The sequence below is a fragment of the Asterias rubens genome, chromosome 15, assembly GCF_902459465.1.
Source record: "Asterias rubens chromosome 15, eAstRub1.3, whole genome shotgun sequence".
NCBI classification, from domain to species: domain Eukaryota; kingdom Metazoa; phylum Echinodermata; class Asteroidea; order Forcipulatida; family Asteriidae; genus Asterias; species Asterias rubens.
The window spans coordinates 7422605-7445520 of NC_047076.1; the positions used below are offsets into that span (position 1 = coordinate 7422605).

A 22916-nucleotide genomic window follows, 5' to 3' on the forward strand; every position below is an offset into this window, starting at 1 on the left:
ACATTTACAGACCCCTGCTTGTCTTCCAGTAGATAGCAATCTAAGGCCATATCCGAAAAGGCGACTTTGGCTCGGCTACGGCTCGGCTACGGCTAGATCACGTGCGTCTTCCTATTCTTAATAATAATAATACTAATAATAATATCGGAGTCTTACATAGCGCATGTACATGTACACGGTACTCAAGGCGCTTAGTATATACATTTATACATAAAGATAGGTTGTTGAAGTTATGAATTTTGAGACCAAATAATGTAGTACCTTAATAAGGGTTTACAAGGTGCTACGGCGCATACAGCAGCCACAGCCATGAACACCGAGGCAAACCCCTTCTCTTTTCGTTAAGTGCACTGGGTTCTTTTACATGCGTTTACACAACACATGAGACCAACGGCTTTACGTCCAAACCGAAGAACGAAGCAAGTGTTAAGACAGATGCACAACCAACCGTAACTTTAGCCAAAGTAGCCATTTCAGACACACGGTACATGTGTAAAGTCTCTGCAGTTTGCAGAAAACTGTTACCCCAGGTACTGTGAACTTCTCTCATGGTTTCTACTACACCCAACATCTAACAAGGTGAATTAACGGTGGGTTCAAAACCTTTTCCTGGACTGTATACTTACATGTATCCCCTGGTTGTCCTAGACTAGTTTTGGCAAGGTCCTTCAAGACACTAGACACTATTGCTAATTGTCAAAGACTAGTCTTTACAGTTGTTGTATCTCAAAAGATGCATAAAATAACAAACCTGTGTAAGTTTGAGCTCAATGCGATCGTCGAAGTTGCGAGATAATAATGAAAGAAAAAATACACCCTTGTCGCAGCATTGTCACACGAAGTTGTGTGCTTTCAGATGCTTGATTTTGAGACCTCAAATTCTAAATCTGAGGTCTCGCAATCAAATTTGTGGAAAATTACTTCTTTCTCGAAAACTACGTCATTTCAGAGGGAGCTGTTTCTCACAATGTTTTATACTATCAACCTCTCCCCATTACTCGTTACCAAGTGAGGTTTTATGATGATAACTATTTTGAGTAATTACCAATAGTGTCCACTGCCTTTAACTTACATTGTAAATGCTCCACAGGTCCTTAGCAGGTCTACCATGGCAACACCAATCAAACCATCCACATTCAGAATCAGGTTGGGTTTCTGGAAATCAAAGAACAAAATACAAGCCAGGGTGTTTTAATGACTATTTCTAAAGAAGAAAAAAAAGAAAAAAATTGCAGGAGTTACATGGTTCCATTCATAAAGGGCAAAGCAAGAGGGAGCAATTTCTGTAAATGTGCTTTGGTTTTTCCAGAGTGGGGTTGTTTTTCTTAATATTTAATGATAGATCACCATAATAACATCACAAGGCAGGATGCCCACTTCCAAGGTGAGTGCTGCACTAAGCTGATTGCCACCAGGGGGGCACGTTGCCACCAGGGGGGCACGTTGCCACCTACTCATGGGGCTGAAACAGGGTTAACGACTTCCTCAGCCCGTCAGGATATAGGCATGGGTATCATCCACTAGGAACCAGGGCCCAATTTCATAGAGCTGCTTAAGCACAACATTTTGCTTAAGCAAAAAAAATCCTTGCTTAGTAAAATCAGATCACCGGCCAAGACTCCACTCAATTGTTATGCTACACATGTAAGTAAACAATAGCTAAATACCAGTCACAAGCAATGTAGATGACATGAAATTTTTGCCAGTAACATGTGAAAAATAAGCGAGCTATTTTCGTGCTAAAGCAAAATTTTTGCTTAAGCAGCTCTATGAAATTGGCCCCTGGCTGGTAGAGCAGAAAGCACTACTTTCCCAACTTTTTATGAAGCAGTTATGGTTAAATGGATTGCTCAAGAGCACAAGGGTCCTGTCCGGCTATCAAACCCACACTCTGCTGCTGACAACACCAGCGCTTTGGTCTGTTCGGCCAATACACCAGAGAGCACTAACATTGAGAAACTTTTGAAGGGGCACCAAGGCCAAGACCATGGGCAACAGAGGCCACGGCCTCCACGGTGTCTTACCTTAGCAGTGGTAATCTTCTCTACTTTGAGGGCGTAGTTTAATAGAGGCGTCTCAGGGAAGTTGTCCATGGCATACTGCTGTAGAATCACTACTCTCATGTCAGGATTGTTAATCTGTAACGAGACAAGAAGATAATAGAGCTTTCGTCTAATGATGAGCACAAGATACCATAGCAGTTGCAAGTGGCGGGTACCGAAATGCCCACGGCAGCCGCAAGATTTAACCAACTTCCACTGGGGTATAGACCGTAATGTATATGACGTCACCGTTTAAATATCTGCCCTACAAGATGGCGTCTGTGTGCGTGTGCGTGGGCGTGTGCGTGGGCGTGTGCGTCCATGTGCCGAAGAAATCTAACCGGGAATGCTGCGTGCTGCGTGCTTCGCTGATGCACGGTTAGACCTATACCTGGTGACCTTTATAGCAAAAAAGAGGTTATTCAATACGGTCTATAAAGAGAACGTTTTTGTACGGTAGTCGCTCTTGGTGAGAAGTACAGCAGCTTTCGATGCTATAAAGCATTTTGACAATGCTAAGTGGTTATGAAAAATATATCAGCTTTCATCCCCAAAATACAAATCTGAGAAACCTTTCTGACAATAAGCTGCTCAGATTGTGTATTCCAACACTCGGTGATTAATCGTCCTCCGTGGACATAATCGCTCTGGATTTTTCCGCCTTATGTCAAAAATGCAACCATCTTTTTAAAAGAACTTTTCACATGTTAGTTTTATTGTGTACATCTTTATTTATATGAGATTCATAAACACCCCAGACAGCTCCGCTACTCCCATTGGTGGGGATGTTTAACAGTTGATATAACACCAATAAAAAGTGTTGAAATATGGGCGTGACACGCGAGCTTGCACCTGTGCTTATAAGACGGTTTCTTCATTCCTATTGGTCGAGAGCAACGGCTGGAACAGCACGCGAAACGCGCACAGCAATCTCCTTATAAGGAGTTGTTTACCCGAGGGCCTTACCATTTCATAGCTGGAGGGGTGTTGTGTTGAAAGAAATCATTGAACAATTACAATTTTTGCATTTACTTTACTTTTTAACCCAAAGTGTTGATTTTTTTTTACCGAAAAGGTATTTATGAATGGGAATCACTTCGTCTCGGTAAAATTATCAAGAACCAGGCCTCGTTGGGATTAAAGATTAAACCACCAGTTGAAACCCTCTTCACCACACATTGATTCCCATATTCAAACAATGGTTCCAAAAACCAAAGGTGTGCATTCCCTTTAAGCTACTCACCGATTTGACCCTGTGCCCTTTACGCTACTCACCGATTTGACCCTGTGCCCTTTAAGCTACTCACCGATTTGACCCTGTGCCCTTTACGCTACTCACCGATTTGACCCTGTGCCCAATGCCCATGATCAGCTTGTGCTCTGCTCTCATCTTATTGACAAAGTCATGAGGGATCAGACCTGAATCGTAAGCGGTACTGAACTGCTTAGCTGCAGCGTCCAATGCTCCACCGAATCGATCACCCTGGACAACAAAACCATTATTAACATTATTATTATAAATGGTTGATTCATTTGAATAAAAAAAATGATTCAATAAGCTGACAGCATTCAAATTTAGTTAACTTAAGAATACAAATTTTAACAATAAATAGGTAAAAGCATTCATCTTTACACCAGGATGTGGAACTTTGCACGTTGGGAATATAACTAGATGAGGTTTGCGATAACACCATGTATAAATCTCTTTTGAGTAGTTTTCGTTCTAAGAAGGGCCAGTGGTGAAATCTCTACCGGTTCTTTCCAGAACCAACACTTAAAGAGATTTTCAAATGGTGCCATCGCAAACCTTTACTGAATACACAAAAAAGCTTGCAAGTAAAAATGATTTTAAATTGTGTTTAAAAAGTGAGAGACAACACCCTTAATAAACTTCAACTTCCGGCAGGAACTCAAAAGGAGTTGAGTAAGTTTCAGGAATGAGGAATGCCTAAGTTCAATGAACACAAGTTCGGCGAATCAGCAGGCTGTTCACGCAGATCTGCACGCAATTTGGGCGTATTGGCACGATACGCTAGTTTGTGCATTGTGAGAACCCTGAATAAATACACGAGTATCAAGGAGAAACACTTACAATAGTGAGAAGTCCGGAGCACAAAGACGAGATGAGATCTTTACCAGCTCTGGCCGTTACTATGGTGTTATGGGCACCGGATACAGCCGGACCATGATCAGCGGTTACCATCAGACACATCTCAATGAACTTGGTGGCGTAAGCTGGTAGTCTGTTTATAGATAATAACAAGTTATTTATTTTAAGAAGGACTTGAAACTGTGCATGGTGGGAGTTTAATTAGGCAAGGTTTACAGTATTAACCTCAGCTCTATTGAGTACTCTACTTATTTATAATAACAAAACCAAAAATTAATGGCGACCAAGCTTTCGTGGGAGGTAACTTTACATGTTTAAGTAATTAATTCATAGTGATAGGCCTACTAAATGTAAAGTATTCAGTAACCAATCAAGGAATGGAGCCAGAGAACATGATAAGTATTGAACAATTTTAGGCCTACAAAACAACAGTCCTTCAGATTCTTCCTACATTGTAATGGTTTTTAACAAAAAGGTATTTAAGATTTGGAACAAAAGAGTAGTGAATTGATTTTAAATGTGCGTTTAAGACCTTGCAGGGTCTGTGCCTTGAACACCCAGCAGGGTGGATATGTGCCCATTACAAGTCTTATTGATATTATTATTAAGTTTGGAGTCAACAAAGAAAAAGAGCGCGATTAAATCTGTGATCTCTTGGTGTTTTGTGTTCTACCAACTGAGCTATCTAACAGTTTATTGTCGGTCCCCCTGTTTTGACTTTATCTTTCATTTAGAAAATGCCAGTCAGAATCCACAGAACAGTAATATACATGTAGTTATAATAATAAAAATAATGAAACTTATAAAGCGCACAAATCCATCAAAGGGCTCATTGCGCTTAAATACAAACAATAACATACACATGTACAATAGCCAACATTTAAAAGTAAGCCTAAAGCTAAGGAGAAATCCAGAACATGTGGTAGAGAAATACAACACAAATGCAATATCTAAGAAAACATGGATGGGTACAGTACGAAAAGAACACAAAAAGAAAATTGCACCTGTCAATAACACATCAATGGTAATATACAATTCAAATATGCACACTTTGAAATCAACAACACAACGGTCTCTCTTACTTGAAAGATCATAGAGGGTCAGAGGGAAGGAAGAACAACAAAATTAAATGTACAGAATAAACATACAGATGGACAAGTAAAACATCAGAATAAAAATTAGTACAGTTTGAACAACAATAAATTTATGGATCACTCGATCACCATAACAAAAAATGGGTTAATATGGTTTAATTAGTATTTTCTGCCCGGTTTATATTTGTTTATCTGGTGTGTAGATGTCTAGTTGGTACTGTCTAGTCCTTTGTCTTTTTGTTGTCCATTCTCGTTTGTCTTCTGACCGTGGTTTTCTTGTTTACTGTGTTTTATCCTGTTGTTTGCTTTTCCTGTGATTTTTTGTATTTGTATGTTTTTTGTTGCATAATGGAATAATAAAAAATTCAAATTCAAATTAAAAAAAAAAAAAAATTTATAACGCAATTTCAATTGTATACTTGTATATAAATAGCAATAAACCAATTCAATCAGTCAATAATGTGGAGACCGCTAGACCGAGGATGAAACAAAAGCTTTCTGTAACAAAAAGGTTCAGACTGCCAAAAATCAACCATCAATATTAAAATGTTCAAACATAGGTATAAAAGCAAGCAAATAAATAATACAAATGTTACACACAGCGGAAATAACAATAAATACAAATTAAAAGATCAACTGGGATTGAATTCAAACAAATGGTGGCCCATCAGAAAGCCACCACTGTTTTTCTACGGTTTTCTGAAGCTACCCCATGTCAAATCTCTTGTTCAACTTTGAGCACTAACAGACATAAACGTTTCAGTGGGATGCAGTCCTTGTGCTTATTTTTTCATTTGACACGTCAACCTTGCATTTGAAGCAATTTTGACAACCATATCAGAATAAAATGCATTGAAAATCACACGCTATAATTTCAAAGAAGTAGGTTAAACACCTACCTGAGCGGAATGTTTTCAACAGAAATGGTATTTTTACTTGTTTATAATGCACTTGTTCACCATTTTAATGTAATTTTGATACATGTACACTTCTGAACTTTTCATAATTATCAAATAAAAAATCAGGCCCCTACCTAAAGGTTTTTTGAAAAACTAAAAACACTTCTGCCGTTGAGAGCGGGCGTCAAAGGACAATGCCGCTGACGTCTTTTGTGGGAGTTTGCTTTGTTATACATCCACGCTGCAACAAAGCGGCTTAATCTACTTATGACGTTTTGAGAGTGATTACGTAACAGGGCTTTTCGCAAATCTCGCAGAAAAGCTCTGGACAAGGGCATACAAAATGATTGTTTTTTGTACACAATTGAAACCTATTTATAATCATATGACTCGATTTCCTTATTCATCGAAAACATTTTAAGTGGAATACAGCAAAGTTCACGACTTGATATTTTCGTTCAAGCAGGTCTTTAATAAAAATAATAGCAATAATAAGAGTAATAATTAAAACCATTCTTATAGAGCGCATATCACCGTGAGGTCCCTATGTGCTGAAAAAGGAAATCAACAGATGTACAAAAGTAAACAGATATGTTTTTTTTACAGCTAGTATTTGACTAGCACTGTGGGCTACCTGTACATGTACATTGTGCATGTTAGAGTCAAGTTTGACTGGCCCACCAAACTACCTTAAAACAAATTGACAAGCCCGCAGCTTTTTTGACAAGTATTTTCACAGAAGGCTAATGACTGAATCATCCCCTGCAATACAAAAGCTTTTTTAAAGGCAGTGGACACTATTGGCAATTGTCAGAGACTAGCCTTCACAGTCGATGTATCTCAACATATGCATAAAACAACAAACCTGTGAAAGTTTTAGCTCAATCGGTCATCAAACTTGCGAGATAATAATGAAAGAAAAAAACACCCTTTTCAAACGAAGTTGTGTGCGTTTAGATGGTTGATTTCGAGACCTCAAGTTCTAAATCTGAAGTCTCAAAATCAAATTCGTGGAAAATTACTTCTTTCTCGAAAACTACGTTACTTCAGAGGGAGCCGTTTCTCACAATGTTTTATGCTATCAAACCTCTCCCCATTACTTGTTACCAATTTAGGTTTTATGCTAATAATTATTTTGAGTAATTACAAGTAGTGTCCACTGCCTTTAACCTACCTTCTTTGAAACCATAAGAGAGACAGCACACCTCCGATCCCGATCTCTTCTTTAAAGATCTCCGTAATTGGCATTCCTGCATAGATCAGTTCCTGACCTCTCTCGTCACAGATGCTCGTCATGAATGAGGCTGGCTTGCGGATCAATCCAAGCTCCTGAAAACAGTCATGGGACACAAAACACAGTAGTGTTACTTCAGGTAGTGGATTTGAATGTTGTTAACTTTTGAAAGGTACATATGAGGAATACCTTTCTGAAACACCAGGGCCCAATTTCATAGCGCTGCTTAACGGTAAGCAAAATTGCGTGCTTACTGTAGCAGACAAATTTGCTTAAGCCTTAGCGTATTTCACAGGTTAGCAGAAAAATTGGGCGGCCATATTGCGTGTTTACCATGGATTTGCATTGTGACGTCATTTATTTTTGTGCGGTAAGCACCGGAAGGTTGGCATGCCTTTTCGTGTGCTAACAGTTAGCAGCGCTATGAAATAGAAATTGCACAGTAAGCAAAACATCGGCCACTAAGCAGCGCTATAAAATTGGGCCCTGTTCATAGAAGGATTATTTATACTTCCAATGGAAACGGCAGCTGTTTTTTTTTTAAAACGTCTGTTGTTCCTACTTAAACAAAGACCTTAGGGGACACCAGATGTTCCTGCAGCCGATTTCACAAAACGCTAGGATTAATCCTATCTCGAGTTAGGATGAGTAACCCCTCTTAACTTAGAATGGGTTCAATGCGTCCTACGTCTTCGGATACGGAACTTAACTCGTCCTAAGTCCTAAGATTAATCCCAAGTTAGGAAGAGTTTGGTGAAAATCGACGGCTGAACCCATAATAGTTCCCAGTACAACATGCATTCATCTTTGAATACTAAGCAGGTCAAATGAAGCACCTTGTGTTCTCGAAAACTTAGTGTTTCCAATGGAATACTCGTTGTTCTCAATGGAACACTTGGTGTTCTCATTGGAAAACTTAGTGTTCTCAATGGAACACTTTGTGTTCTCAATGGAACACTTACTGTCCTCAATAGGAGACTTGGTGCTTCCAATGGAACACACAGTGTTCTCAATTGAACACTTGGTGTTCTCAATTGAACACTTGGTGTTCTCAATGAAAGAACACTATGAAAGAACATTCAGAGTTTCCAATTGAACACTCAGTGTTTGCCATTGAACACTTAGTGGTCCCATTTGCAGATTTTGTGTTCCAGTCTACTAAGCAAAAAGCCACACAGATGCGCCGACGTTGACTTACCCTTGCCCAGGAGTAGTCCATTGGGACTGTTGGTGGGGGGATCTCTGGCTTGGGTACGATGACTCCTTCTGCTACCAATCTATTGTACACTTCCCTAAACAAAACAAACAGAAACACCCCAGAAAATCAGAATGAGTTGAAGTTTATTTGAGACTTAAAATGCTATAATTGGTCACATCAACAAATCCAGGTTGAGGGCATAAATAGTACAATTCTGAGGTAATAACCGGTAATGATTGTAATTTTCAAGAATATTTGGAAATGTGCCACAGCACGCTTGACTTTTGTCGCATAACACCACAAAGGACAAACTGGTATTTATGTGTAAATGCTTTCTCAAAATTACTCTCACATTATTATTTAATTTCTTAAATAACTTTAAGACTCTTTCATGTCAGTGAAATCTTACCCAATCTTCTCGCCGAGGTCGTCGAAGCTCTTTGGGACGTATGCTCCAGCGACTCTCAGCGCCTGGTTTTTAGCGGTTGCAGTCTCACTCTCCGCGTTGGCGCATGCTCCGGCGTGCCCAAACTGAACCTCTGACGTGAACATTGTAGCGCACGTTCCAATACACCATGCCACTACCGGTTTGTTCATGCGACCAGTCTCGATAGACTTGCAGATTTCGTACTCCTCCACACCACCAACCTTGACGAGAAAAAGATGCACAATATTGATACTAAAGAAACAGTTAACAAAGATATGGATCTTTATAACACCCTGATAGCCTGTTCCATGCTTATATGTGTAAAGCGCAGAAGGGAACCAGTGATACTGAAGCAAAAAGGCGGAAGCCAATGGAAGTGTTGACTAGTCTTCCAAAGGAGTCGTTCTAGTGAGTACGTCACTGCGCATGTCTGTTGGGAGTCAGCGGTCAATCACGGGTCAATTAAATGTGTGTACTCCAACTTGCTCATAGACAGCACCACTCAAGTATAAAGTCAAGTTGAATTTTATGACTGTCTAGTGTGCAACACGACACCATGCAATTACAACGAATTGCACATTTGACCAAATAAACCATGTACATCGAGTGAACCATTCCTGCCTAAAGCTGAACTTACCTCCCCCAGCATGACCAGCATTTTGACATTGGGGTCATCGTGGTATCGCAGAAGATGATCAATGAAGGTTGTTCCTGGGTACCTGTCGAGATACAAAAATTAAGATTAAAGTAGGAACAGGTAATGATAGTTTTTTGCACACATCTGCATTTATATAGGATTAAAAGGAATCGAATGGTTAAAAAAACCAAAGGTATGCTTTGCCTTTTTAAGGCACTTGACACTACAGTAATTACTCAAACAAATTGTTAGTAAAATATCTACTTGGTAATGAGCAGTGGAGAGCTGCTGATAGTGTCTACAACATTGTGTGAACTGGCTCCCTCTGAAGTGACATAGTTTTTAAGAAAGAGGTAATTTCAAACTCAAATATTTAAAGACTTCAGGCCTGAAGCCTTTTGTAGGCAGCTGGAAAGCTTTATTGTGTGCAACAAGGGTGTTTTTTCTTTCAGCGTTCTCTTGCAACTTGGATGACCGATTGAGCCCAAATTTTCACAGGTTTGTTATATTATGCATTTGTTGGGATACACCCAACAATAACCATAAGTGTCCAGTGCCTTTAAGCTATCAATCAACTTTACAGATTACTTTACCTGTCACCACCGATGGCCACGCCTTCGTACACACCATCAGTATTGCGTGAGACGATGTTATTGAGTTCGTTGGACATACCGCCAGATCGGGAGACGTACGCCACACTCCCCGGACGGTACAGCTTGGAGGACAGGATGTTGTCAAGCATGCCTCCGGTGTTGCCGATCTTAAAGCAGCCTGGTTTGATGCCGCCAACCTGGAGGTCAGGGGTCAATAATGAAAGTTCAGGTGTCAAAAATGAAAGGTCAGGGGGCAACAATGAAAGGTCAGCTGTCAACAATAAACACAAAATCAACAACAAAGAAACAACGTTTGGTTCTCAGGACATGAAAATATTGTTATTCAGTTTAAACCAGGCCCAATTTCGTTGAGCTGCTTAAAGACAGTGGACACTATTGGTAATTGTCAAAGACTAGTCTTCACAGTTGGTGTATCTCAACATATGGATAACATAACAAACCTGTGAAAATTTGAGCTTAATCTGTCGTCGGATTTGCGAGATAATAATGAAAGAAAAAACCCTTGTGTCACAAAGTTGTGTGCTTTCTGATGCTTGATTTCGAGACCTCAAATTCTAAACTTGAGGTCTCGCAATCAAATTTGTGGAAAATTACTTCTTTCTCGAAAACTACGTCACTTCAGAGGGAGCTGTTTCTCACAATGATTTATACCATCAACCTCTCCCCATTACTCATAATCAAGAAAGGTTTTATGCTATTAATTATTTTGAGTAATTACCAATAGTGTCCACTGCCTTTAAGCAGAAAATATTGCTTAACATTTTTCTGCTAAGCACCAAAGAACATGATACCGGTCACAATGTGATGTAGAAGCTTGGCAGGTAACCTTATTTTGGTAAGCACAACTTCGCCGTGCTTTAGCTACTTTTTGAGCTTAAGCAGCTCTATGTATTTGGACCCGAATCGTAGTTATTATTCAACACATCAAAATCTTATTTGTTATATAACCAAAATGGCTGGGAGGGTTTTACCCTATGACCTTTGACCTACCGTAGCTGGACCGATGACTGTAACTCCTTTCTCCTGGGCAAGATGGATCAGCATTCGGGTCTTGTTTTCTGGGATTCCCTCAGCAATGATGGCGATGGTACGGATCTGACAAACACAAACAGAAATTGATATAAAAATTGCATCAAAGCAGCCCTGTGTTTTAAATTTAGCAGATTCCTAGAAACCTGTACAGTTTGAGGATGAATTGAAAAAATACAGAACACATATTAACTTAATACTTTTCTTGATGTTCAAAAGCTCTGAGAATCGGCTTGTGTTGTGCAAATCTCCTGCCCATTGAAACGTTTGATTGAATCTTAGGTTCCTCACAGGTACCCATTTCTTAAGCCCTGGTGAAGAGAAGCAATAACGGTAAAGCACCTTGCTCAAGGATACAAGTGTCCTAACCGGAATTCCAAAAACCCACACCCTGATGACCAAAGGTTCATACTTCGAGCGAATGCGAATGTGAGGCGAGTTGTGACGTTTTTGCAGCGAATGTTTCGCAGAGGTTGAGCACAACTCAACTGTTGCGAATTATTCATTGTGTATTTGTTGTATAACGTTCGTATTCGCAGGAAGTTTGAACTGGGCTTTAACTTCCAGAACTTAAGTTTGATGCTCTATTTTCTTAAAAACGCTTTTGTGTGTATGTATAGATTTAACCCGGTTATTGTCAATTTCAGTTTTCTTAACTGTGTCAACCTTTTGGTTGTTTTTTATTCAAATAAAATAAAATAAGCCATTAAACAATAATATAAGCTGCTCAGCCACGAATCCCCACAAATACACAATCTTTTTAAACCTTGCTCCTTACCTGAGGGTACTGTAATACCTCAACGGTGCTGTCGTATGCAGACCGTAGAGAGGCAAAGTTGATGACCACATCCACATCGGGGTGGGTTTTCATGGCTTTCTCCATGCTCTTATAGACAGGTATCAGGATCTCACGGTGACCCCAGTAAAACTTCTGCTTGTGGTCACCACTGGGAAAAACAAACACAAAGGCTGGGGATTAGACCTGGTGGCTTAACAATAATATTAATGATAAAAATTAAGGCTTCTAATATAGCTCTCAAATCCATCATTCAGTGACAGTCAAGGCGCTTCAATATTCATTCATAAATACCTAAATACCATTCTGATTGGTCGAGAGGGCATCACAAGAGGTTGTTTGAACGGATGATATAACACCAGTAAAAAGTCTTGAAACATGGGCGTGACACGCGAGCTTGCACCTGTGCGTATAAGACATTTTCTTCATTCCAGTTAGTCGAGAGCAACGGCTGAAACAGTTGTGCCACACTCACGCGATACGCGCGACGCGCACAGCATCTCTGAGTTGTTTACCCGATGGCCTTTTATACCATTTCAAAGCTGGAGGGGTGTTGTGTTGAAAGAAATCATTGAACAATTATAATTTTTGCATTTATTTTACCTTTTGACCAAAAAGTGTTGATGTTTTTTGACCGAAAAAGTATTTATGAATGGGAATTTCAACTAGTGGTTTAAACCCGCCAAGGCCTGGTTCTTGATAATTTTACCTCGACTTCGTCTCTGTAAAATGATCAAGTCCAGGCCTCGGCGCGAGTTTAAACCACTAGTTGAAAACCTCTTCACCACACATTGATTCCCTTAGTATTTACTGCCAGGTTTTGTGGAACTACGCTTATGAATCATAAGATCAATTCCTTTACATAGCACCATGTAATGGTTTACAAGGTGCTGTGGCGCAACATGAGCCAATCAAACCAGAAACAACGGGCTAACCCCTTCTCTTTTTTTATAAGTGCACTGGGTTCTATTAAAAGTGCATTACACAACACAAGGGGCCAAATAAAGGATTAACATCCAGTCCGAAGGACGCAGCAATAATGGTCAAGGAACTGACTAGCCTGAACATCTGATGACACACTTTGAGGCTTGTGAATTATGCCAGATACCAGCCTTGAGCGAATGTACCGATCCTTACAATAGACACACAGAGATCCAGAGTCCATTCACACGTACGAACACATACTACACAGTGGATTAAATATACACCTCGGTCCAATCATAACACAGATGTGGAAAGCCTGTAAGACCAGTGCCTCTCTTGTTCTTTGTAGATAAAGAGTGAGGACCAGTCTAGGAACTGACCTGAATGGGTAAATCATGCCGACAACAGAGGGCTCTTCACGTCTGCAGGAGTGGTCGAAATCCAGCATGCCTTGTACGGCTCGTGGTTGCATTCCATACAGAAATGACTGTAAAAGCAAAAAAAATTGTTTATCGAAAACGTTAATTAAAGGGACACATTGCCTTGGAAAGTTGGTCTATGAAAAGCTAGTTGGTCTATGAAAAGCGTTTAAAACAGTCTATTACGAAATGCATATGGCTAGAAAGATGTTTTAAAAGTAAGATACAAGAATCCACACAAACAACCTCGAAATTGTGTGGTTTTCCTTTTACTTTGCGAACTAACACGACCAGCCATTTTGTGGAGTCAAAAATTTGACTCAACAAATTAGAGTGCTGTTAGTTCAGCTGTTGAATTTATGCGGAAAATATGCCACAAATTAAAAAAATTACCACAAGACTCCCGACTCACCTTGGTCTGATTGGTGAACAGCTGCCTCTTGGCTCCTGCATCACCACCAGCCTCTGCGACTCCACCGGCTGCTTGACTCTGTCCTCCCTGGTCACTAGAGGGCGCACTACTCTTAGCGCCATCCGCTGAGGGTTTAGGCAAGGGCTTTTCCTGTAGCAGAGAGGATGGATTAGTGCGACTTAGTTAAAACCTTGATTAAAAAGGTGATTTCCCTAATGTCAAGTTTAGACATCAGACTTTTAAAGAGTCTTTCCCCACACCCAAAGTGGAACAAAATTTAATCATTTGTATTCATTTTTTTAATTTAATAATAACAAAAACATGATAGTGTTATAGCGCAAGTATCTACCAATAAGGTACTCAAGGCGCTTGAGTAGACAGAAACATTCAAAGATTTTTTGACATTTCTGAAATTATAAAACCAAATTTGATGTAGCACCTTAGAAGGGTTTACAAGGTGCTGTGGCGCATCCAGCAGCCACTGCCAAACACACCGGGACAAATTAGCGAGTGTAGTAACTGGGTTCTTTTACATGGACCTACAGATTTACGCCCCATACGAAGGACAAAGCAATTCAAATTGGTTAAGGGGATTGCTTTTGGACACAAGTTTCATGACTTGGACTCGAACCACTCACTGCTGGTCCAAAACACCAGAGCTTGGGTCCGGTGCTCTTAACCCTTTTTAGCAACATACTCCATCTATCTATTTCAGTGCACCAACAGTGAAAGCACCACCAACAGTGAAAGCACCAACCCCAAGATTGCGATAAGGAAACAGGAATAGTTGTTCAGTTTTTGATGTGGGAGGACAAACTTAAATGGTTAAACAGCCAATAAAGGATGATCTCAAATATCTAGATATTTTATTTTTCTTATAGCTGGAGTCCATAGGAAACATTAAAAAAATATAACAAGTCTTTTAAGACCAAAAACATGGTGAAAAGGGGTTTTCTCCAGATTGCTCCGAGCCAAAATTCTGAAAAACGCGGGGTCAAACAAACCGGCGCGACAAAGGAATCGTGACGTCAGTGGCGGCTATTTGATGTGGAAAATAGCGCCCTCAGTTTGCCAAAGCTGGAGAACTGTGTTCAGACCGAATCAGGGGAAATCGTCACTGGCATCAAGGGATCAGGATAACAGATTATAAGCAGTTTTTGACTCTTGACTGAAAAAGCCGCGCGGCGGGGTGCATTTTTGACTCGAGTGATTGATTACTAAATGCAAATTTTGAGGGTAAAATGGTTATAAACCGGTATCTACGATGTCTATTAGTCCATAAAAAGGTAATAGTTGACATATTGAGATCATCCTTTATTAGCTCTTTATTTTAAACCCCTACAAAATCAGGTAGGAACTGAGAGCCCAAATCCACATGCAAAGCTCCGGTTAATTAGCATGTCATTAACACAATTGAATAGATTATATAAGATGGGTTAAACCTTTACTGAAATGCCTGTAAATATTACATATACTGGTGATAATCTTCCCTTTTGGGTCAGTAAAAACAACAAATTTGTTGGGGAAAAAATTGTCTTTGGTGTTTGGTTATTTAATATTTATATTCTTGTTTTTCGCACAATTTTGATAACTAAGGCCTTTTCGATTCAATACAAACATGAAATTGCAAATAAAGGGTGGGACAGTACAGCACTAATAATAATAATAATTATCTTCAAGTACGCGCTATTCCTCCAATCAGATTCGCAGAATGGAGTGGTGATAAAAACCTATATTGCACGGCTAATATCACTACCATGCGTCTTGTGTGTTCTATGTCATGCACCAAGTTTGCTTGAAGATAAATACGTTTCGGCCTCGTTGGATATGGGACGCAGAAGCGCTATATTTTTCCGTATTCCACTCACGCTTGTGTGATAATAATAATATTAATAATAATAAGAAGAACACTTATAGTACGCCGGTATCCACCACAAGTGATGCTCATGGCACTGAGCCAGCTGTGTACACGTGGTGGGTACATGTAGTTTACATGCAAGACAACAGTTTCAAACACAATTCAACACCAAGTGAAAGAGTTAGTTTTTAGGATTGAAAAACAGTTAATTTTCAACAATAACAAAATAACAGAGAATATTAGTAAAAAAATTTGTTACAAGTGGACAACTATTGAGTGTACAATAGCTACTGCAAACAATGTAAGTTTTTGTCTGCATGGAAGCAACATAAGATTCTAAATGGTTTTTGTGATTTGACATCGAGAAATGATGGGCGAATCCATGGTGACTCTCGCTATATTGACTACAGGAAACAATATCTGGGCCCAATTTCATGGCTCTGCTTACCGCCGAATTCTGCGCTAACGATCGCGATTCCCCGCTTACGTGCAAGCGCCAAATTTCTGCGCTAACCTTGTAAGCGTAGAATGCCTAGTAACGTGGAGTACGCACGCGCAGAAGCCCAAATTCGCCGCTAACCCGTGAAATATGCTTGTCGTAAGCACAGAATTCCCTGCTTCCGTAGGCGCCGATTCTGTGCTTACGGTAAGCAGAGCCATGAAACTGGGCCCTGGTTTTCAGATTGATCTGGTTTTGATCAGAAAGTCAGTTTTCAGAAATGATGTGCTTGATTTCATTTTCATTTATTCTGGTTGTGAGGCCAAGAACTGTCAGAACATTGATTCTGATCACTGAACCTAGCCAAGAATCCATTGGAGAGAGGACAAGGAAATCAGTTTCAGTATTAGATGTGGGAGGAAAACCCCCAGATAGTTTATTCCAGGGAAAACCCAAGCAGTCTGGTAGAGACTGAAAACCCGCAGAGGAACAACAACATTTATTTCACACTGACTCAGGGTAATCATGGTAATGATACAGATATGTCGATGATTACAGGCTATTAAGAAGCACGTTGCCTTGGATCGTTCAAGTTGGTCTTGGAAAAGCATTTGAAACCGTTTGTTATGAAATGCATATGGTTAGAAAGACATTTTTAAAGTAGAATATAATAATCCACACAAGTATCACTGGAAACTGCACTGTTTTCCTTTTACGTCCCGGACTAACACGGTCGGCCATTTTATGGAGTCAAAATTTTTACCCCACAAAATGGCTGAACGTGTTTCTTCGCGACATGAAAGGAAAACCATGCAATTTCGAGGCATGTTTGTGTGGATCATTATATTCTACTTTTCAATTATCTATCTAACCATTTGCATTTCATAACAAACGGTTTCAAACGCTTTTCAAAGACCAACTCGACCGATCCGAAGCAACGTGATTCCTTTAATTGAACAATAAATTGGATTATAGAAACTTAGTAACAGAGCAGGACCCAATTTCATGGCTCTGCTTACCGAAAGCACAGAATAGGCGCTTACGGCAAGCCTATTTCACGTTACTCCACGTTACTCCACGTTACTAGGCATTCTACGCTTACAAGGCAAGCGCAAAAATTTGGCGCTTGCACGTAAGCGGGAATCGTGTTCGTAAGCGCAGAATTCGGCGGTAAGCAGAGCCATAAAATTGGGCCCAGATAAAAATGGAGCCAGCATGGCAGGACGAAAGTGAAGCAAATGAAAAAAGCGAAGCATAAAAGTGGAGTGTAGTGTCTTGGCATGATTCCAATTGGGGTCCTACAGGTGGAAGACGAGGAAAGATACCACTAGGCCAACCTGACCATTAAATTTGTAATGGAGAGCAGGAGAGCGACCCAAAAGTGGGATTGCTTAGAGTGCCCCAATGAGAAACGGTCCATCGAAAAACCAAAACCTCAGCTTATGGCCAATTGTTAAACAATATAACCAATTGAACAGAATGACGAGCACAGAACAAAATAACGAGTTAAGATCTATTTGTGTTTCAACTGGGCTTTATGATATGTTTGTTATCTCAGACAGAAATGACAAAATGAAAGCAAATACTGTGGAATAAAAACTGGATTGCTACCACAATACATGACAAACACGACCAGAGTTATGACTTACTTCGTCCGGGCTGCCCACAGTCTTTTTAGACTGCATTGGAAAGCGTTTGTTGTGAGCGAAGGAAAAAAAAGCAATGGGTGAGTGACATGCAAACAAAACTGTTATCGAATAAGAGTATCAAATCATACATCAGATCAATCACACTCAAAAAGGGTAAAATATTAAAGGCACTGGACACTATTGGTAATTACTTAAAATAATTGTTAGCATAAAAACTAACTCAAGTAATGAGCAGTGGAGAGCAGTTGATGGTATAAAACATTGTGAGAAACGACTCCCTCTGAAGTAACATAGTTTTTGAGAAAGAGGTAATTTTTCACTCAAATAATAGAAGACTTTGGCTGAAGCCTTTTATTATGCATCTGAAAGCACACAAAGTAATGCAACAAGAGTGTTGATGCGATGACCAATTGGGCCCAAATTTTCACAGGTTTTTAATTTTGTGCATATGTTGCGAGATACACCAAATGAGAATACTGGTCTTTGAATTACCAAACGTGTCCAGTGTTGCGAAAAAAGATCGCCACAAGAAAGTATATGTGACAAAAGTAAATATCACTTCTAAATGCTATGCTCTTGAGATGTGAATTCCTTAATGTGGTTATTGCAAAGAGGTGCGAGTCAAACATGAGTTCTTTGAAGAAGAAAAAAGGTGTAATTTTGCGGTTAAACAAAGACAGTTGACTAGAGCAGGACTACAACCTCCTAGCCTTTAATCAAGGCGCTCACGGCGGCGGCACCCCCAGATGTCATGTCCGGAAAAAGACCAGCACGAGCAGCGAAGCCTTGAAGCGCCATTACCAACTCGTTTACCTTATCAGTTATTCATATATATGCAATTTCTGTGTGTTGACCTCAGCACGTGACTTTTCAGCATGCCATTATCCTTGAGGAACAAGGAATGTTTGCGTAACTGCATGTATGGGTATTGGGGCATGCACGCGGTGTGTCATGTGTGATCTAATATCTATTGTGTCTTCTTATTAACCAACAACTCATCACGCTCATGCATTATGCATTACATTTCTCCCACCAAAAACCCTAGAAAAAAGAAAAGAGAAACACAAGGCCCCGAAACGAGTTGGTAAAGGCTCTTCGCGGCATTGCCACTCGCGTTTTTTTGTTTTTGCGTGCAAGATATCTGGAGTCGTGCAACATCTGGGGGTGCCACATGCGCCTTGACTTAGGCTAGCAACCTCCTGGTTAACAAGCCGACGCTCTTCCAACTGAGCTATCTAGCAAGTCTCCTTATTTTGTTAATATCTTTGTTCAGTTAGTAAGAGTGCCTGCTTGTTTGTCAAATGCCGCCATGTTAGTCCGGAGGTCGCAGGTTCAAGTCCTATTATTATTATTATTATTATTATTATTATTATTATTATTATTATTATTATTATTAATTACTCAAAATAATTATTGGCATAAAACCTTAGGTTGATAGTATAAAACATTGTGAGAAACAGCTCCCTCTGAAGTAACGTAGTTTTTGAGAAAAAAAGTACTTTTTAACGAACTTGATTTCATGACCTCAGAATTAAATTTTGAGGTCTCAAAACCAAACATCTGAAAGCACAAAACTTTGTGTGACAAGGGTGTTTTTTCTTTCATACACCTTAGTAAACCTTTGGTAACTGTCAAAGACTAGTCTTCCCACCTGGTGTATCTAAACATACTAATTACAACATATGCATAAAATAACAAACCTGTGAAAATTTGAGCTCAATTATAAAAGAAAAAACACCCTTGTCACACGAAGTTGTGTGCTTTCAGATGCTTGATTTCAAGACCTCAAATTCTAAATCTGAGGTCTCAAAATCAAATTCGTGGAAAATTACTTCATTCTCGAAACTACGTCACTTCAGAGGGAGCCGTTTCTCAAGATGTTTTATACTATCAACAGCTCCCTATTACTCGTTACCAAGTAAGGATTCATGCTAATAATTATTTTGAGTAATTACCAATATTGTCCAGTGTCTTTAAAGGGAATGAGGTTGTATAGGTGAAACAGCATTGTTGGTGGGAAATAAACCAAACTGCAATCAAGTGCTGATGGATGCTGCATCAATGCCCATGTGTTCATACCTACCGGAAAAACTACACTGTCCCCCTCAAAAAATGTTTGTGTATACAATTTTCCATACACCATAAATAATGGGAAATGAATTGTTGTGTCTATGACAGAGGTAAAGATAATCCCAAAATGGAAATGTGAGCAACAGACTTTTATCATGAGGCAGCCATCTTGTTTTTTTCTTCCATTCAAACCAACGTATCCAAAGTGAGGCTGGTGGGGAGAATAGTCTGGTGCCTTTTTATAAACTGAGAAATACAACTGTCGGTGTCATTGTGTATACAGGGAATAAGACATAGATGGCTCCGGGTGACAACGGTCTATGGTAATATGAAGTCAGTTCCTGAGGGAGATTTTTATAAACGGAACAAGGAGAAGGAGACAAACTTACGGCGCTTCCGGCGAGTAAGAAACTGGCAGTGGTCTGGTCCCCCGGGGTGGGCATGGTGGGGATCTCACGCTTGCCTAGCGCCATGCCAACGATGGCCGTCATGTGGGTCTCAGTGCCGAAGACATGCATCGGTACGCCCAGAGAACTTCCTGAAATACAATAAAAGAATTTGATTTGATTGGATCTAGTTAAGAATCTTCTGGAATCGTCGCGATGCTCTCTATTTAAAATGTATGTACATGTATTACTATTTTTTTGGAAGAGTTAATTCATTCCCATCTATCTGGCTAGTTTGGCAAGTCCTGCAGTCTAACCACTGGACCATTGTGACAGAGTGACAGGTTTGAGAGTCTTCAAATGATAGTCTCTTTATTTTGACAGTATTTGTAGCATTTTGTGGCCGAGCGGTTTAATACACTGGACTCAAGCTCTGGTAGCTAAAGTCATCAGGGCTTGGGTTTCACACTGGGGTCCAGGGATGCAAGGCAGGTAAAGAAACCACTGAGCCAACCTGATGCCTATAAGTGTTATTATTCCAGTTAGAAATTATAACTATTTCAGTCAGAAATATTTGTTTGGAGGTTCGGTGCACACTAAATATCCACTTTGTTTTCAAAACTGAAACTTGAAACTGATACAATTTGTTGGCACCCCTGAATAAATAAATTGACTAAAGCCCAGTTCATACTTCCTGCGAATGAAAAAAAAAAGTTGACGTCACATAAATATGCAACGAATAATTCGCAGGGGTTGAGTTGTGCTCAACTCTCTTGCGAATATCGAGTTGTGGAAACAGAGTTGTGATGTCAAATTCTCAGTAAGTGTGAACCGGGCTTAATGGAGAAAATGCCAACACAGGGTAGAGCATTGGTTTGTTAATCCAAAGGTCGTTGGTTCAAGTCCTACTCGAGTCAATTTTCTTTGTTCAAACCCAAACATGTTTTTTTTTTCAAGATAATTGCCAAACCTGTACTTTGCCTTACCTAATTCTCTCATCACCCTCAGCCCCTCTTGGTAGTTGGGACCACCCCTCCTTACGAAAATGGACACTCCGTACTCAATCAGCTTAGTCTTGAATTCCTTCAGGGCTCTCACAATACCCTGTAATAAAAAATAAAAAGGGGGGTTAGATCATGTGGGTGATTTCAAATCCCAGCCTACAAGATCAATCTTTATTAAGGCATGTAATACTGAAGAAGACATTATAAGAGCTCCTTAAAGACACAGAATACATTTGGTTTTTGGAACCGTTCTAATGCTTTAACCCTATATAAATGTAGATGTATACAATAAAACTGAAACCATCTGAAAATTTCATTTCAAAAGGTCGCGTTTATGAGATACCGCCGAAAATCTGGAGCGAATTTAGTAACTATTATTTCAATGCTGTCAATCAATACAAAGATGCACCATTATGTCAAAAACATAAAAGTAAAATACATGTAGTATGAGGTATGGTATATTAAGTGAATATTGAAATATGTCCACACAGGCAGAATAATCCATAAAGGAATACACAATACTTGGTAACGCTTCTCAGATTTGCACAGAAACTGTTATCATTTTGTATAAACACATTACTTTGAAGTGAAATGTTTCTCAAAATGCTTTATACTCTCCAACGCTGCTGTAGGCTTCTAACCCAATTGTTTTATAGACCTTATGCACCTAGAGGTCAAAAGGAGGTTGTTGATAGGCCAATCCTGTGCGTCGCACATACACATCTGTGCGTTTCCATTTTTTCGTCACCGCTTTACCTCTAAGATGGCGGCTGGATGACGTCAATGCATAAGGTCTATTACCATTAAATTTTAAGAGTGATTACCAAACGTTTATCTTCCCTTTAAAAATCAAGTACCTTGAAGGTTGCAGCCACGTTGGTGAAGTTGGCAATTCCCCCACCGATAATGAGTACCTTCCCCTCCTGGTGTTTCTCACGAGTCATGAGACTCAGTATCGTCTTGGCATACTCATAGGTCTGCTGCTCGCTGGGTGCTCCTGAGTACTCCCCGTAGTTGGCCAGTTCTCTCGCACCACCCATGTCACAGATTGTGTCACTGGAGTTTTTAAAGGAGGAGAAAATTGTGCGGAAATACAAGGGTTAAAGTCTAAGTTTTGCTGATGGAAAAATGTTTTCAAATTAGAAAATTATCAAGAAATAAACCACAAGGGAAACTTACAGAGTAAATTTAAAACAATTTGGGTTTGAACAAAGAAAAAAACTAACTGAGTAAATTTAAACAATTTGGGTTTGAACAAAGACAAATTTACTGTAGCGAGACTTGAACCAACGACCTCCGGTTTGAGGTACCGGTGCTCTACCAACTGAGCTAACTAACCCTACATGTATGTTGGCATCTCCCAATCAGTCAATATCTTTGTTCGAGTGTGCCCGTCAGAAGCCATACAACCATTAACTGCCGTGTAGCCAGCCGTCGATTTCACCAAACTCTTCCTAACTTAGAATTCATCTTAGGACTTAGGACGGGTTTCGGTTCCGTATCCAAATACATAGAACGCATTGAACCCATCTTAAGTTAGGACGGGTTACTCGTTCTAACTCGAGTTAGGATTAATCCTAGCGTTTCGTGAAATCGGCTGCTGGAATCACACCCAAGTTAACGATACAACCTGGGAAGCGACAGCCAGCGGATCACCTTTGGGATGCGACTTTTT

General features: G+C 39.8%; 1 protein-coding gene across 2 annotated transcripts in view; it reads right to left on the minus strand.

Moving 5' to 3' along the window:
• The window catches only part of LOC117299832 (ATP-citrate synthase-like), a 58257-nt gene that overhangs the window by 13192 nt on the left and 22149 nt on the right, over nucleotides 1–22916 (minus strand). The window contains exons 9-25 of one of the 2 annotated variants that reach the window (XM_033783378.1): nucleotides 22099–22297; nucleotides 21224–21341; nucleotides 20241–20389; nucleotides 17782–17811; nucleotides 13836–13985; nucleotides 13385–13491; nucleotides 12063–12231; nucleotides 11246–11350; nucleotides 10235–10431; nucleotides 9642–9723; nucleotides 8987–9225; nucleotides 8578–8671; nucleotides 7320–7474; nucleotides 4135–4285; nucleotides 3382–3525; nucleotides 2025–2138; nucleotides 1073–1155 (exon numbers count right to left, since the gene is read on the minus strand). In XM_033783378.1, coding sequence (XP_033639269.1) covers nucleotides 1073–1155; nucleotides 2025–2138; nucleotides 3382–3525; nucleotides 4135–4285; nucleotides 7320–7474; nucleotides 8578–8671; nucleotides 8987–9225; nucleotides 9642–9723; nucleotides 10235–10431; nucleotides 11246–11350; nucleotides 12063–12231; nucleotides 13385–13491; nucleotides 13836–13985; nucleotides 17782–17811; nucleotides 20241–20389; nucleotides 21224–21341; nucleotides 22099–22297 — 2286 coding nt within the window. The remainder of the gene's footprint in view (nucleotides 1–1072; nucleotides 1156–2024; nucleotides 2139–3381; nucleotides 3526–4134; nucleotides 4286–7319; nucleotides 7475–8577; nucleotides 8672–8986; nucleotides 9226–9641; nucleotides 9724–10234; nucleotides 10432–11245; nucleotides 11351–12062; nucleotides 12232–13384; nucleotides 13492–13835; nucleotides 13986–17781; nucleotides 17812–20240; nucleotides 20390–21223; nucleotides 21342–22098; nucleotides 22298–22916) is intronic. The other variant, XM_033783379.1, reaches the window with a different exon arrangement.